At 49.8% G+C, this 17,440-nt stretch overlaps 1 protein-coding gene and 2 non-coding genes across 3 annotated transcripts in view; 2 read left to right on the top strand and 1 right to left on the bottom strand.

Moving 5' to 3' along the window:
- The first annotated feature begins 6,953 nt into the window (after window positions 1–6,953).
- The window catches only part of Ppargc1b (PPARG coactivator 1 beta), a 102,203-nt gene continuing 91,716 nt past the window's right edge, over window positions 6,954–17,440 (top strand). The window contains exon 1 of the mRNA NM_176075.3: window positions 6,954–7,064. Coding sequence (NP_788264.2) covers window positions 6,987–7,064 — 78 coding nt within the window. The 5' untranslated portion in view covers window positions 6,954–6,986. The remainder of the gene's footprint in view (window positions 7,065–17,440) is intronic.
- Mir3557 (microRNA 3557) lies at window positions 9,408–9,520 on the bottom strand. The gene has a single exon (NR_037335.1). It is a non-coding gene; the product is annotated as a microRNA 3557 (primary transcript).
- Window positions 9,434–9,498, top strand: Mir378 (microRNA 378). The gene has a single exon (NR_032139.1). It is a non-coding gene; the product is annotated as a microRNA 378 (primary transcript).

Genomic DNA, 17,440 nt, shown 5'->3' with positions numbered 1-17,440 from the left:
TAGCTATCCTGGGTTTTTTGTTATTCCAGATGAATTTGCAAATTGTTCTGTCTAACTCTTTGAAGAATTGGATTGGTATTTTGATGGGGATTGCATTGAATCTGTAGATTGCTTTTGGTAAAATGGCCATTTTTACTATATTAATCCTGCCAATCCATGAGCATGGGAGATCTTTCCATCTTCTGAGGTCTTCTTCAATTTCTTTCTTCAGTGTCTTGAAGTTCTTATTGTACAGATCTTTTACTTGCTTGGTTAAAGTCACACCGAGGTACTTTATATTATTTGGGTCTATTATGAAGGGTGTCGTTTCCCTAATTTCTTTCTCGGCTTGTTTCTCTTTTGTGTAGAGGAAGGCTACTGATTTATTTGAGTTAATTTTATACCCAGCCACTTTGCTGAAGTTGTTTATCAGCTTTAGTAGTTCTCTGGTGGAACTTTTGGGATCACTTAAATAAACTATCATATCATCTGCAAATAGTGATATTTTGACTTCTTCTTTTCCGATCTGTATCCCCTTGATCTCCTTTTGTTGTCTGATTGCTCTGGCTAGAACTTCAAGAACTATATTGAATAAGTAGGGAGAGAGTGGGTAGCCTTGTCTAGTCCCTGATTTTAGTGGGATTGCTTCAAGTTTCTCTCCATTTAGTTTAATGTTAGCAACTGGTTTGCTGTATATGGCTTTTACTATGTTTAGGTATGGGCCTTGAATTCCTATTCTTTCCAGGACTTTTATCATGAAGGGGTGTTGAATTTTGCCAAATGCTTTCTCAGCATCTAATGAAATGATCATGTGGTTTTGTTCTTTCAGTTTGTTTATATAATGGATCACGTTGATGGTTTTCCGTATATTAAACCATCCCTGCATGCCTGGGATGAAGCCTACTTGATCATGGTGGATGATTGTTTTGATGTGCTCTTGGATTCGGTTTGCCAGAATTTTATTGAGTATTTTTGTGTTGATATTCATAAGGGAAACTGGTCTGAAGTTCTCTTTCTTTGTTGGGTCTTTGTGTGGTTTAGGTATAAGAGTAATTGTGGCTTCATAGAAGGACATATATTATTCTAATATAGACAAATATTGGTTATATATTTTTATAACATCATTTTTAATATATACATATATTTGTTTTGAGATTGGGTCTCTCTAAGTAACCGTGGTTGTCCTGGAATTTGTGATGTAGACCAGGTTGGCCTTGAACTTACAGAGATCTTCCTGTTTCTGTCTCCTGAGTGCTGGGAGGTGTGTGTCACCATGTCCAGTTGGCATAGAGTACATATTGACTAATAACCTAGAAAAGACACCATATCTTTCAGGCCTCTGTTTCTTCACCTAGTAAATGAACATGAGAAGAATGATGTTCAAGACCTCTGTCTTGAAAACACATAAGAAGAAAGCATGTTTCTATCTGTTCCCAATTTCTCTAAACTCATGATGTTTGTTTGGTTGTTTGTTCTTTTAATTTTTATGCTGATTCAGAGGCCCTTTAGACATCTTTAGCACATGAAAGAAAACTGAACATGATTTGCTGTTTCTTTCAACTGCATCAGTGAAGCCACAAAGTACCACTGCTGGAAGACAAGGGCGTCATCAAACACAAAATGTGCCTTGTTCATCTTGGGCCTTCATAAAAGAGGCAGAGACTTCCACCTCCAACCTAAGACCTTTAAATGAAATCGTCTAAGTGATCTGGAGCCCTGAGCTCTAGTTCTGGCTCTGCTGAAAATAGCCTGGTGATCCAGGTGACATTCTTTGCCTACATAGCCAAACCAGTGACCCTCTACAGTTCCTCATTCAGGGAAAGGCAGAAGGACAGTTTCTGTCCTGGCTTCCTTTAATGGTAGACTATTCTGTAGATGTGTAAGCCAAATAAACTCTCTCTTCCCTTACTTGCTTTTGCTCATGGTAGGAGTAGAAACCCTAAGACCGAAATTGGTATCAGGAGTGGGGTCTTTGTGTGACAGATCTGAGCATATTTTTAGAAGGATTGTGGAAGGACTTTGGAACTTTGGGCTAGAAGAGCCAGTGAGTGTTGAGAGCTGAACAGACTGTTCTGTTGGAATTTTGCAAGGCAAGGGCTGGGAACATAGTTCATGTGGTAGAGCATTGTGCCTGTTATGCATAAAGTTCAGAGTTCCATAGAACTGAAGTAAAATCTTTATTGGGACAGTTGATGCTGGTCAGCTGGAGCTGCGAGATCAGTGAAGAGACCAGCATGTTCAGAGGAGCTGAGATCTTCAGGAAAGTGTGTCCCCAGGGTCAGCACATAAGCTATGTTCAGAGGTAGCCAGGGTTGTAGGAGACCCCAGCATTTTGGAGGTACCAATACAATGGGATGACCACCAAGAAGAGCAGCAGCTAAAAGAGAAGTAGTAAGCAGCACCCCTTCATGTCCTCTATATCAACTCCTGCCTGTAGGTTCCTGTCCTGTTTCAGTTCCTGTCCTGGCCTTCTCCAATGAAGAACAGCCAGATGGAAAGTGGAAGCCAAATGAAGCCTTTCCTCCCCATCTTGCTTTGGGTCATGGCGTTTCCTTACAGCAATAGAAACCCTAACTAAGACGGTGACTTTTAGGATGAACTGTGCAAAGGTGCTATTTTTAAAAAGTTCATCTTGGCCTGAGTTCAAACGTTCCTTGGGCACAAAAGCTGAAAAATAGAGCAGCATATGGTAACCTAAGTTCGGTCAGAGGCTCACAGAGTTGTGGTGGCTGGCAGGAAACCTCATTGCCTGTTATGACCCACATCCTGCCTCCCTTATGGAACAATAGTTTGCTGAACAGTTGTGTTGGTCAGTGTATGGCCAGGGATGACAGATGTTCTACACACTGGCTTATGTGTACACCAAACACAGTAGCTGGTACACCACAGGTGCTCATTAAACATCTGTTGAATGATGGGCATCATTGTCACCTAGGGGGACCTATAAAACCCGGGCCTACTTCAGATCTACTAAGTGACAGAGCCCAGGTGACCACCATGTCCTCAAGAGTCTGGGAAACACAGCTGCAGTGTCTGAATAGATCATTCCCCTGTTATCAGACAGAGACATGCTGATGTTGTCCCTCTGAGGCTTTGTGGGTAGAGAGTAAAATATTCAAGTCCCATTGTGTAGATTCCAGATCTGAGGAGCCTGGGGTGCTCTGGGCATTGGGCTGGGTTGGGTAGGCACCACACTCACTTTCACTATGTTCAAGGGAGGCAAGGCCAATAAAAAGGCTTAGGAGGAAAGAGGTGGAGTCACATGGAGTCCAAGTCTGGCAACGTTATTGCCCCTCCCGTGAAAGTTATAAACGAAGAAATGTGCCTCTGCTCTGGCTTCCTCTGGGTAGCCGGCTGCTTCTTATTCCCTTCAAGGGGGCTATGGCTTGGACCTGGTATATGCCTAGGCTTGGCCTAAGCTGGACCTCTAGGACTTGGGCTGCAGCTAGTCACTTTAACCCCTTCTGCAGTGAGTACTGAGGATTTAGCCTAGAACCCAGAGTGTGCCAGGCGAACGTTCCACCACTGAACCAGATCTCCAGCTTTAACTGCTTTTAAGCTTGTTTGAGATGTACTAATGGATAGCGTGATTCATCCCATTGAGGGTTGTTGAGGGATTAGCGGCATCACGGCTCAGAAGCACAGAAAAAGCGGGAGGCTTGGTCTGATAGAAGCTGGCAGTACATTTGGGTCAGGGGACTCCGCACAGCTTCCCCAGTGGCCTTTTCATTGACTAGAAGACCAGCAAACAGCAGGAGATGCTCTGCCACCTTCCGTCTCTTGAGAAGTTTTGTTTTTTTGAGAGAAGGACTCGCTAGGTAACCTAGGGTGGCCTCAAACTTGCACTGAGGTCCCTCCTGCCCCAGCCTCTGAGCGCTGGGCTACAGGTATGAATTATCACACGAAGCACTTGAGGGCTCTCTCAAGGAAGAACTCCACACTCCCACAAGGAGGCCCCTGATGTGATTGCTGCTCATGAAGGTGCAGGCTCGACTCAGGTGGGGAAGGAGCACCTCAAATGACTTGTCAGCTCCAACCTAATCAGAGGATCAGTGATAAAGTCCTCTAGGCTGGGCAGCCAGTAGTATTTCTAACACCACCACCAGAGTTTTCAAAACAAACAGATCCTCTGAACAGTGCAGTCATCCTGCAAGGCCATGGCCAGAGACGGCTGGCTGGGGAGGGGATCCAGTATATCCCTTGGACTATAACAGGAACAACACCAAAGGGCCAAGCCAAATGGGGACCATCCCAAAGGAATCCAAGTTGATCCAGCAGCAGCAGCAGCCTTAGGAACATTCAAATCCTTGGTGAGAATGAGGAGGGTAACAACGGGGATGGGTGCTTCCTGTCTGCTGGACCAGAGCCAAGCAATTTATTTTGAACACATTGTTTCATTGGACCCTATGTGGAATAATACCGCCGCTGTCCCCATTTTGAGGTTCAGAGAGGTTAAGCAAGTGATGCTTTTACCTTTTTGTCATTGTTGTTGTTTTGATTCTGTAAGACAAAGGTCTCATGCAGCCTAGGCTGGGCTCAAACATGCTGGGTAGCCAAAGATGACCTTGAATGTCAGATCTTCCTGTCTCTACCTCCCCACTGATGAGATTTCAATACATGACACAATTCCAAATTTTATCCCATTTTATGCATGATGGGCACAATGTTCCCAGCCTTATTATTATTATTATTATTATTATTATTATTATTATTATTATTTTATTATTAATTATTGACAGCATCTCATGTAATCCAGACTGGCCTATAGCTCCTTATGTATATAGTACACTATAGTTATCTTCAGACACACCAGAAGAGGGCATCAGATCTCATTACAGATGGTTGTGAGCCACCATGTGGTTGCTGGGATTTGAACTCAGGACCTCTGGAAGAGCAGTCAGTGCTCCTAACCACTGAACCATCTCTCCAGCCCCTATAGCTCCTTATATAGCCAAGGATGACCTTGGCCTCCTAACCCTCCTCCCTCCATGTCTCAAGTGTTAGGATTACAGCCTGCATCATCACGCCAGCAGACTCTTCTTTTAGGTAATAGTAGCACGCAGTTAAGTTGGCATTAGGATTCAGACCTGAATGGAGCACAATGTTTGTTTAAGTGTTGGAGGGAAGGTATTTTCTACTCCTACAAGGGTATTTTCTCCTCCAGGAGCTTAGCACTCCCCCTAAGGTCAGGCCCTGTGCCAAGCACTTTACATATTTTATCTCTTTATCTTCATAACCTCATTGTGAGTAAGTGATTTTACTATCGACATTTCTACAGATGTGAAAGTGAAGGCCTGAGACTGGGCGACTTGCTGGGGTTCAAAACCAGGCAGTCACATTACTGAGCTGCCCAGTGCTGGAACAAGAGCCAGTGTGGGCTGGACCAGAACCCAGGACTCCTCGGAGGCTAGCTGTACATTCTCTCTGTTGGCAGCACTGTTCCTTAAAAGCGTGCTGGCCTGAAGCCCAAAGAGTGAAATCACACCCTGCGGTTCTGGGAACCTCAGACTGGAGAAGAAGGAAGCTGCTTCTGTGAGGCTCAAGTCTGAGCAGGTGTGCTGGGACTGTTTCCTCTTCTTGCTGGAAGGAGCCTGCTCGCCCTGGCAGGGTGGGGCAGCCCTTGTCAGTACCCTGTGGGAGCAGGGCGGGAGGCAGGTGTGCCCAATAAACAGGTCTGAGTCTTCCTGCCTTCCAGCCTTTATTCAGCTCCAGTACACCCCCAACCTCCCGCCCTACCTACCCCCCAACCCCCGCCCCGTGCACACACCTAGATGCCTGCCTGGCAAGCAGGGAAGTGATGAGAGTTCAAGGTTGGAGTCAGAAGGCTTGCTTCCTGGCTCTGGTTCAGGCCTCTCCTGGTGTGCACTCCTGACCTTCAGCTCCCTCATGTGTGTAGTGGTGGTGGTAGTGGCGGGGAGGCAAAACCTTCCAGCCTTTTCAGTTAACACACTATTTATTAACCGCCTCCGGTAAGCTGGAGAAATAGCCAAAGCGAAGTTTAAGCCGGGTTTCATGCATCTTAGACTCTAGCAAGGACAGACTGACTCAGATCAAGTCTTCATTGAATCGAAGGTACTAGGGCGGCTGAAACACTTCTAAGGGAAGGGTAGCATAGGCTTGAGGTAGGAGAGCAACAAATGGCACTCACAAGGTTGGTGGGTAAGGATGCCCTAAAGATGCCATTCTTTGGAGAATAGCTGATTGGCATGGCAGCTCCTTTTCAGAAGGCTCACACTAAGAAAGCGGAGAAGACCAATGGGCCCTGGAGGCTGACAGAAGCTTAGCCAATTCTAGACACTGGGCTACAGTAAAAGACATGATTGAAAATTTTTTTCAACGGGGGTTATTGGCTGGGCCTGGGGGAGAGAGATGTTAGGCTTAATAGGAAATGGGGGGGTTGCTTCAAAGAAAACAGGAATGCCACCCTCTCTGAGAAGCCTTCTCTGATTTCTCCGCCGCCTTTGACCTGTGCGAGTCTCCCTCCCTCTCTGGCCTTGCAGTCTGGGTAGAGAGAGAACTTAGGCCTCCGAAGATATCTCTTTTGCTGTTGCGGAGTACTGCGGCTTCAAACGCGGTTCTAAGCCTCCTGGAGCCTCAGTTTCCCCAGCTGTGTAGAAGCAGGTTGTCTGGCAAGGGCCCGCCCAGCGCTAACGCAACGTGATTCGCTCTAGCAGTAAGGAGGGGGTGCCCGCATTGCTGCGCAGGCACCAGGCTGCTGGCCCGGGCACCGCCACCTGGCTGCCGGCGCTTTTTTTCCCTGCGGGGGGCTGCGAGACCTGGTCGCCGCGCCAGACTCTGAGCAGGAAAAGCGGGGGTGCGACCCCAGGCTCTCGCGGCCCCGCCCCCGCAGCCAGCCCGCCTGCCGCAGCCGGGGGCCCGAGCTCCGCCCTCCACCCGCCCGCCCGGCTGCCTCCTCCCTCCTCCTCGCTCGCTGGCTCGCTCGCTCGCTCCCTCCCCCGGGCGGGCTCGGCGCTGACTCCGCCGCACGCTGCAGCCGCGGCTGGAAGATGGCGGGGAACGACTGCGGCGCGCTGCTGGATGAAGAGCTCTCGTCCTTCTTCCTCAACTATCTCTCTGACACGCAGGTACTGCCAGCTGGGAACGCAGGCCAGGGACTAGGGTGCAGAGCCGCGGGGCTGCAGCCGCAGCTGCAGAGGAAGGAGTGCAGCGGTGGGCGCACCGGGGCGATCGGGGGGTTCAGGCTGCAGAGCCCCCCCTTCCACGTGCCTTGCCCTGCGCTCCGTTACAGTCGTAGCAAGCTGCAGGTCGCCGGCGCATGCTGTAGCATTGGGGGATACAGCTAGGGCCACCTAGAGTCTACTGTCCCCCACCGGCAAAGTTGAGGGGTACTACGATTCCTCTGGCAGGTAGAATCCAGCCAGGGTCGGGGGATCCCTAAAGGCTGGCTCTGGGTTTTGTAGGCGCGTCCTCGGCGCCCGGCACTTGCTGCCGTACTTTCACGTGCACTTGTGGCGGGGCTAAGGGAGATGATCGATAGCCCTGGAGTCCCCTCGTTCTCCAGCATCGGGTACCCCGTAGCCCCCCACCTGCTCTGGCAGCGCAGAGTTTCCTGTCAGTTGCTGGCTAGGGGGATAGGGGTCGGCGGGGCACGTGGACATGCGGGCGGAGATTGCGTCTTCCAGCTCTCACTATCCGGAGGAGACCCGCTAGGAAAGAGCAAGGCAGGATCCGGGCGGAAGGACTATCTCGGGGGTGCCTGGGTCCCCCTGCGGCGCGCGGCCCCGGCGCGCGCTCCACGATGCAGGGGGAAGGGAAGGTGAGGCGGCGTCCCGGGCTCTGGCTGAGACTGGGAGCCTCACCGGCTACAAGCGCATGACAGGAGTGTGCCCTGGTGTATGGGAGGGAGGACGAGGAAGCTGCGGTCTTGGAGACTAAAATGGGGGTTTGCTGCTGGGACAAGCAGTTGCGGGGAAATGTGTGCACGCGGCGTGGGGGCCCCCACCTCTTCCTCGGTTTCCCCCAGCCCATGCCTGTTGCAAGCCTAAAGTTTGGCTCCCGAGTTAGGGCTTTTACTCCTGGCTCCTGGCTGTGTGTCCCCGAGAGGCTGGGAATGCGACAGAGCCTGGGAGGAGACCCCGGATGAGGGGACACGCCTGGGTACGAAGAGGGGCTGCAAGGCGGAAACCCGCGGGACTCGCGGGGACCGGCTGAGTACCTGGTGTGGAAGCGTTTGTGCCGGCCCGTTTTGCATAACACTGGGAGGGAGGGGAAGGGGGGGCGGGAGGTGGGAGGAGAGAGGGAAACTTTGCTTCTGGTTAGAATCTACCAGTCTTTGGGCGGTAGCAGCTGTCATGGGACCGGGTGGGCGGGGAGAGGCTTGCAAGCTGACTCCTTGCAGTGAGACGCGACTTGGAATGGGGACGCCACGGCCGAGACGTTCTGCTCCGGGAAGACTCCTGGTAGCGACTTCAGGCTGGCGACTAGGACAGGCGTCGTGGCGGGGTGTCGCCGAGAGGAAGCCCGCCACGCGCGGGAGACGGCGGTCCGTAGCTCTATACAAACGCCGTGGCGTCCGGGAGCCGCGGGGCCGCGTGGTGTGTGGCTGGCGCGCTCGGGTGGGTTCATACATAGCAGAGGCCCAAGGGGCTGGTGGCGAGTGGTCGCGCTTCTTCAGGTCGGGAGGGGTTGTTAATGAGCATGAGCGGGCTGTGCGCGGGTGTGTGTGTGTGTGTGTGTGTGTGTGTGTGTGTGTGTCCCCTGAGCGTGTGCACACGCCGCGCGCGCCAGGCGCGTACCTTTACCTCTGACGAAACTGCAGTGGAGCTCCCAGCAGCGTCGCTGGGCACGGTCACACGCCCGGTGTTTGTGTCTGCCCACGGCGGGCCTTAGCCTCAGCACCCCGGGAGTGGACAGCGTGGAACCAGGACAGGAGGTGGTAGGGATATGGGGGTCCCGGACAAGACTTGCACCCCAGATCTTGATTGCTTGGAGTCGTGTCTGTATCTTTACACTTAAGAACCGAGTAGAACAGGCCCAAAAATAGCCAGTGAGACTCTTTCACCCATACCAAGGTTGTCCGCTCTGGATAGGACCCTCTTTAACTCTAGCTTTGGTGTTTGTCTCACCGCTAATTGTTTGCCCTTTTAGCCACCAGCCTATCCTACTCAGTAGGTAGTTTCCTTGCTTCACCCAAGAAAATTGGGTAATCAGTTGTCAGCAGAAACAGTGCAGTGAAAGTTAATTTGGGACGTTTGCTCCCCCCATCCCCTTTAACTTAATCACGTGACAGGCCGAAGATCTCCGGGTGATCTTTGCCGGGCCAACTTGGGATATGTAATTGATACCAGGAGCGTTGCAGCCGCCCCTAGAAGGCTCCGAGCTGAGCGGGAATGGGCGGGGCAGCCCGCCGCCTCATTTTACAGTTGGGGAAGAGGCTGTGAGGGGTGAGCTGCTTGTCCACGACCACTCAGCCAGGGGGTGACAGAGCCACCCAGGGCTCCTGACTCCAGGTCCTGTGTGTTACCTCGAAATAGCACTGGACTTGGAGTCAGAAGGCCTGAGTGGAGTCACCTTCCCCGCTCTCTGGCTGGGTGATCCTGGAGCAAGCCATTTTAACTCTCCAGCCGGGCTCCTCCATCTGTCCAATGGGGCCGGTGGTGCTAACGGAGAAGCCAGAGAGAGAGAGGCCTGCTGGTGGGGTGAGCTGTGTTTGCATGTGAGCCTCAGGCTGTCCTGCTTCTGCCTCCCCAAATCCCTTCCCAGACCCTCCCCTCCCCCTGCCCTCCCCTCGGGAGTGTTGGGGAAAGTGGATTGTCTTTGTCCCCAAAAGATTTCTTCTTGTCTTTGGTGGCTAACCCGTGACTAACCTAGGCTTAGATTAAAGAGAACTGTTTGAGAGACTTAATGTTTATCTGTTGGGGCTAAAGTAGACATTTATCAGAGCCAGGCTTGTGGAAGTGTCTTGGAAATGTTTGAAGAATAGGTTCCAAGAACCAACCCTGTGCTGTTTTTACTTTTGTTCCGGCTGTACCTCTTGCTTGGTGTGCCTTTGCCCTCCATCCTGCATGGCTTTCTCCCTTAGTAGGCCTTCCTGCCAGCTTGCCCTGATCTCTCTTCTGCCTTTCATGAAGCCAAGTACTTTATGTGTTTGAGTCTATCCAGTCGGATCTAAGTTGAGCCTTCTTTTTCTCTCTGTGCCCACATGGCACCTGTCAGCATGCTGAGCAATGTCCCCTTGACCAGCTCTTGATGAGGTATGTGGATTACAAGTAGGAGTACAGCTGAGCCTTGCCCAAAAGTGCTTGGGCTGACAGGGAAGACAGCTGGGTGGTGAACATGGGAGAGGACAATGTGGAGGGCTACAGCTGCTAGCAAAAACCTTGACTCCAGAGGCCACACGAAAAGCCCAGTAAATAAAGGAGTTATTTCAAATCACTCGAGAGCCTGGAGGAACAGTCAGAGTATCAGAGATGACAAGGACATTATAAATCGCCAAGTCCAACCCTTATTTAAAAATAATTGTCACGCTGGTAGAAAAACAGCGCCAAGCCTCGTGACGAGGGAGTCACGTCTAATATTTTGAATTTGTATATATTAGCTAATTTTGTATGTGTGTCCGCATGTGTGTGCTGTGGCATGTGCGTGCAGGTCAGAGGACAAGGTGCAGAAGTTTGTTCTCCACGAAATGGGACGTGGAGATTGATCTCAGGTCGTCAACCTTTGCCTGCTGAACCCTCTCACTAGCCCAGAAATATGTAATATTATCCAAAGATAGCCACTCTAGAGTCCTATTATCTTTAGATGTTTTTCTTTCCTACTCATATAGACCAGTTATTTGGGGGCGGGGTGGGGAAGAAAATAATAAAGGAAGTTATTCTGTTATACTAATTTGTAACTTGCAAGCACACTGTTTTGTAACTTGCTTTTTTTTTCTCCTCCTCACAATATGCTGTGAACATGTTTCCTCATCAATAAATATTGTGCCTACTATCTTAATGGCTGTATAGTATTTCATGGGATGTTGAACCAACACGGATCAATCAGTCCTCTGCTGTCACTCTGGTTTGGTTGCTTGCACTTATCCTATTGTGAGCAACGCTGAAACAAATACATTTGTGTCCATGTGATCTTTCCTTCATTTAAATTCCTAGAAGTGAAATTGCTCTGTCAAAGGAACCAGGCAGGCATTTGGTAAACACATAAGGAAATCGCCTTCTAGAGAAATTGTATTCATTTACACACTCATCAGCATTGTGTGGAGATGCCTGGCTGGCTATACCCCAGTTATTCATGCCTTTTGTATTCTCGAGTCAACAATATACTTTGTTACCCTTGTGGTTAATGTGCCTTTCTTTGATGTTCAATGGCTACTCCCTTGCATGACTCCAGGGACTTAACCTGCTAGGGCGGTGAGGGGATGAAGAAAAGACAGACTGCTGGAGGAGGCTCTCTCATGGAGAAACCCTCAGATGCTTAGAGTGTATAATAGGCAGTTGTACAGCGAGGTGGAGTTTATTGCAGCCAAATCAAGGAGGTGGGATTATTACATACAGATAAATGAGAAGGTGGGATTTATGGCCCACTGCTGTATCAAGGGGTCAGGTTTAGCTACCTTGGGTAGACATCATCTCCCTAGGGGAGCAGTCTTCAGACTGTAGTATCTAAAGGAAGAAAACCAGGGTGGACATTTTCTGCGCTCACTGTCAACATTCACACTTGGACTCCTTTGCGTGCTTCAGAGCCCCATTCTGACAGGACTAGAGTGGGATGGGGTGGGGCGGGGTCCTTTGCCATTTTCCTGTGGGTCTGAGATGTGTCCCCGCCAACAACTTGGGGCTTCCTATGCACCCTGTGTTCAACCCTTTCCATGGGGAATCACTACTGCTGGTTCCATACAGCACCATGGCTGGGAACTGGTCCTACTTGGCAAATGGATCTTTGTCTCCTCACCACTGTTGAGCAGGACCCAAGCACACAGAGGGAGAACTGGAGAAATGACCTGAAGTCCCAGTGCTCCTTGATAGGTCTAGGATAGTGTTGCCTCCATTGTCACTGAAGCCAGGGCCAACTGCTGTCCAAGGCAGAGCGGCAGCTGTACTGAACAGATGCGTTTGCCCACCTTCAGCCTGCGCGAGACTAGGGGCAGGGTAACTTCTTCATCTGAGTACGTCTTGGGGCGTGTTCCCCAGAGGGCTGAGCCCCACTTTCTCTGGCCTCTCTAGCTGAGGCTGGTGGGCAAGCATGGCTGAGAAACCCAGCCTAGCAGTTGGGCCCCTGGGGCTCTTGTTTCCCCCTGGCCTTGGGGCCTCCTCTCTTGAACTGGTGCAGGTCAGCCAGGAACTCCACTATGCTAAGCTATGAGTCATCCTTTTCCTTCCCTCTCATTTAGATGGAGCACTGGCTTGAGCCTGAAGCAGCCCCGCCATGGGGCCTCGGGCTTGGAAGTGAGGTCATGACAAGAGCATTGCAGTGTTAACAGCTGCCTTCCCTTCTCAAGCAGCAGCAGCATTTATAAAGCGTCCTCCCAGTCACATGTTCTCTGCTGAGCGGTCTGTTGGCACTATTACATCTTTTCCTCACAAAGATGCATAAAACCTAGGCACTGCTTAACAGTTCTAAAGATTTCGTGGTCCCTAAGAACTCACTGCCTTACCACTCACTCCACTCACACTGCCTTGGAATAACTGAAGTTATGTGATGACAAGCCCTCACAATCTTAATGCTACCTGAAGACAGACTGCTCTCTATTTGTGCTCAGGGTTGTTTCTCCGGCACCTTAAACTGATGATGACACACTGAGAGAAGACGGCGTCTAAAAGTTACTTCTGTCGCTCTAGGCCTCAGTTTCTCAACCTGTGAAACAGGGCTAACACACTCTGTCAGGTGTAAAAAATAATGGTTGTAAAATGAGCATTGACTTGCTTCGACTTGGAATTTTCTCACTGAAGCACTTTTATGGGGCAGGATTAAATTTTAAGCTGGTCCTGTACCTGTCTTTTGGTTGGTCGGTTGGTTGGTTGGTTTGCCGTCCTGGGGACTGCACCCAAGGCCTTGGAAAGGCTAGACAAGCATTCTACCTCTGAGCTCCACCCCTAGCCCTCTTTCTGCTTTTTATTTTGAAATGGGGTCTCCTTAAGTTGCTCAAGCTGGCCTGCAGTCTGTGATCCTCCTGCCTCAGCATCTGGGGTAGCCAGGAGTACAGTGCCCCGAGTCCTGGACTGCAATCATGTTTGTGTTAAAAGAAAAGAGAAGCATCCCTTGAGCTGTGTGAAGGTGATAGGATGCTCACAGCCTGTTTCCCTCTGACTCATCAAGGCAGAGGAGCAACTCCTAGTCATCTCCTGGATACCTCGAGGATGTGCAATCCTTTGCACTGGGATGACCTTTCTGTTCTCTCTCCTCCTTCTGTCCTAGGTCCTTGTCCAGTCCACAACTAGATTCCCATAACTGCCACCAGGCTTTGCCACGACAGACAGTGTCTTCTCTCCTTCGCCCTTGGTCTTGGTCACAAGATTGAGAGCAAAACATAGACTTTTCCTGTATAAGCCTGCTTTCCCCTTAACACACACAGTCTTCCTAGCTGTCTGGGTTCCTCGCCGGAAGTCACAGCTGATAACCTATACACCATGACTGCCCAGAGCTTCCCCCACCCCCTTTACTACACTTCGCCACAGGGCTCACCCCTAGTGTCCCACATTCCATGGACTAGGACAAGTGTGTAGTAACGTACATCACAGCACTGCAGGGCTGTCCCTCATCCTAAGAGCCCTCTGCACTGGTCTTTCCTTTCCCTTGCTCCTTCTGCTCCAACCACTGGTAGTTTTACTGTACGTACAGGCTTGCCTTTTTCAGAGCATCAGGTAAGTACAATCACATAGTATATAGGTGTAAATGGGTAGTGATGAGATTTGTATGGCTCAGCCCCCCTATGACTTCAAATTCATGGCCAAACTTGAACTTTGTTGTACAAGGGCATCAGGTCCTTGAAGTTGGAGCATAGGCCCCAGGATTTAACCTGAGTTGTTTACTTGTCCCAAGTTTTAAATCAGGACTTAACAAGCACCATGACCTTGAGCAAATGTCCCCAATCTCCGTCGGTTCTTTTACAAAACTGGAGATAACAGTCTAGTCTTCTGTACCCCATCCCAGAATGTGCTGGCAGATTTCTATTTACCTGCAAGAACCCGCTCCCCTGGCTGCGCTGGGTATGGACTCTCCCATCTCTAGACCCTAATGGCTTCAGCCCTGTTCTACAGTGTGCTGGGCCTCCTCTGCAATGATCTCCACTGGGTTTGAATCCTGATCTGTGGTTTGTCTGCTGGGAAACCTCCCTAACCACTAGAAGTCACACGAGCTTCCAATTTTTTTTTTAAATTATTACTCTTTATTTTTTCATACAATATATTTTGATCATGTTTTTTCTCTCTTTCTAATTCTTCCCAGATCACCTCCACCTCCCTACCTGCCCACTTTTGGTCTTTCTATCTCACTTTCAACACCCCTCCCCAATAAAAACCGAAACAAAAATTAAACAAAAAGCCCACATAGACAGAAAACAAATGGAACTTACTTTGTGCCAGCCAGCTGCTCCTGAGCATGGGCCCGCCCTAGACTATGGGTGACACTATTGGAGAGAACTGATTTTCCCTTTGTCAGCAGGTATCAATTATGAATAGCTGCTTGTTTAGGGGTGGGAGTCTGTGTTCTCCCTCTCAGTGCTGGGACCCCATCTGGCTTGAACCTGTGCGGGTCTCGTGTGTGCTGCTACCATCTCTGTGAGGTCATACGTACATCCAACCTGTTCTGCCTGGAGGACACTATTCCTTTGGGGCCATCCATCCCATCTACTCTTACAATCTCTCCATCTTTTCTTCCACATGGATCCCTGAGCCTTGACGAGAGGGGCTCGAGAGGACATCCCATTTAGGACTGAGTGCTCCCAAGTCTCCCCTACTCTACCCATTGTCCAGTTGTGGGTTTCTGTGTTAATTCTCTATGTCCTTGAATACAGAGAAGCCAAGCTGGTGCCAGACTTGAAGCTTCAGTACTATTGACCAGCCTTCATAGTGCTGGAATGAATTCCCCACACCGCTGGAGGAGGAAGGGAATTGTCCATCTCTGCAGTTACAGACCCTACAGCTGACAACAGCCACACGCCTGAGGAATACATCAATACCATAGTGACAAAAATACCATGGGAGTGACCAGTGGCATTTTGATTGGCTTTAAGGCCCACTCCATTAGACATTGCCAAAGTGTCCAAGAGCCCAAGTCTAGATGGTTCACAAATCATGTGGGGGAAACATACTACTACTATTCTGTTCAGAGAACATATCAATGAGATAACTCTTTTTTAAAAAAACCATAACTCTTAATGGCATATTGCCATCCCATAGAGCATCCCCATCAGACAGCTTCCTATAAAGAGCAGTTGCAAATCGAACAATAGCATGGGCTTACAGCATCTCGTTTGTCAAGTGGACCAGTGCTACTTATACAGGCCACAAGCAATACCCTTTGGGAAATTTCTCCTGGATAGTCAACATATGAAGATGGAGCTTTATCTGTTTCAGTCACCATTTTCTCCTATAGAACAGGCAGGCCCAGTGCACGACAGATGTTCGTGCTTCCACACTATGGTGGGATATGCCGTCTTGGGAGCAGGACACTCACTGGTTTTCACTGTGTCTTAGAGTTCTGGAAAAAGGCCACTGCCCCGCTATCATTTTAATATCTTTCTTTCTAGCCAACCTGAGCCTTAAGCCGCTGCCTAAGAACCTGTGCTCTTTGTGAAGCCATTTATGTCTCCTTTGCTCAGGCAGAGCTTGCCTTCTGCCGTGGTACCTGGACAAGCTTTCCTCACAGGTCACCAATACGGTTGCCCATGATGACTAGTGGAGGCAGTACCTATAAAGTATCTTTAGTGGACTCCCTAGTCCCTCAGCATACCCTTCATTATCAGCAATATCAGGGTGTCATGGCACGCGCTACACACCACATCTTTCATCTGAGCCGCTCAGTATCCGTGAACAGATGGTCCTGACGCGGTTGGGCTTCCTGCAGTGATGCTGGAGGTCGGTTGCGTATTCTCCATTTTCTGAATTATGAAACCAAGGCACAGAGAGGTCGGGTCAGTTAAATCTCACAGCTGGCCCAGTGGCTGGCCCAGAATTTGAACTTTGAGCAGCTTCCTTTCCTCCATGCTTTGTGTGTGGGTGGGGGGGGGGGGGGGGCTAAGAGAACATCATACCCAGCCTGCTTTCACAGACGAAGGGGCCTGAGGTGCCTAGATGTGCGGTCTCTTTCTTTCTAGCTGGGTCTTGTCCAGCTCTAGGGCTTGGCCAGGAGAGAGGGTATCTTGGTTCAGAGGGAGGTCAGGGCAGGAAGTCTTCTCAGTTATTACTACTGAGCTCTGGGTATCTGTTGGACCCTAGACTAGGATTTTCTTCTTTTCTCACATCCCTGAATCCCCAAGACCATGTATGTGCACTGTTTGCAGTCGATCCACATGGATGCTCTCCCTAGACACTCAGTCCCTCTAGTGTGGGAGATGGAGAGGATATGGAGAGGTGCCATGGTCACCTCGAAGAGCTCCCAGAGATGAGTCCTGGCTTGAGGTCTGGTCTACAGGCTTTGGGTGGCAATGGGGCTCCTGGGACCCTGCTCTGCTCTTTCCTAGGGCACCGAGTTGCCACATGATCTAAAGAGAGAGAGAGAGAGAGACAGAGACAGAGAGACAGAGAGAGAGAGAGAGATAGAGAGAGAGAGAGAGAGAGAGAGAGAGAGAGAGAGAGAGAGAGAGACTTACAAATAGGGAGATAAAGTCAGTGACTAGTTAGCTCCATGGTCCCATCATGGGTGCAGTGTCTACAACAGGACACTTAATCTTGACCCTGATTAGTCCAGAAGAAGGGCTTAGAATTCTGGGCTTGGGCTCTGGGGACAGTAGACCTATGTATGGCCTTGGCGGTAGATTTGCTTGGGTCTCCACATTTTCATCTGCCAAAGGGTGTGGGAGTAGCATACTGTCATGTACTCTCAGGTCTTCGTGCAAATGGCCCGAGGCAGTGCCTGTAAGATGTGCAGAGATGTTTGGTATACAGCCTTCTGTATGAAGACACAGAGTATAGATGCTGAGATCTTTTTCCTTTTTTCCTCCTGAACTCTAGGTCTTTGGCCCTGCCTAGGCCTGAAGTTCCTCCGTCGTAGTAATTGTTTTCCTTCTCCTGTACTAAATCTAAAGAAGTGTCCCATTGCGCCTTAGCAACTGTTGCCATGCTGGCTTTTAGGAAACCAAATCCAGTTGGATGCCACTTGAAGAGAGATGAATGAAGGAATAGCTGGTAGTGGCTAAGAACCCCAGGCTTTAGAGGTTAGCTGCCTACATTTTAAAGCAGGGCTTTCCCGCTCTTTAGCTTTGTGACCTCAAGCAAACGTTTTGATCTCTCTCAGCCTCATTGCTTCAGATGTGGATCAGGAGATAGCCGTGTGGTCTTGGGAA

The sequence above is a fragment of the Rattus norvegicus genome, chromosome 18 (genome assembly GCF_036323735.1).
Source record: "Rattus norvegicus strain BN/NHsdMcwi chromosome 18, GRCr8, whole genome shotgun sequence".
Lineage (NCBI taxonomy): Eukaryota > Metazoa > Chordata > Mammalia > Rodentia > Muridae > Rattus > Rattus norvegicus.
Note: the sequence above shows the minus strand (reverse complement) of the source record. Positions and strands in the feature narration are given on the sequence as shown.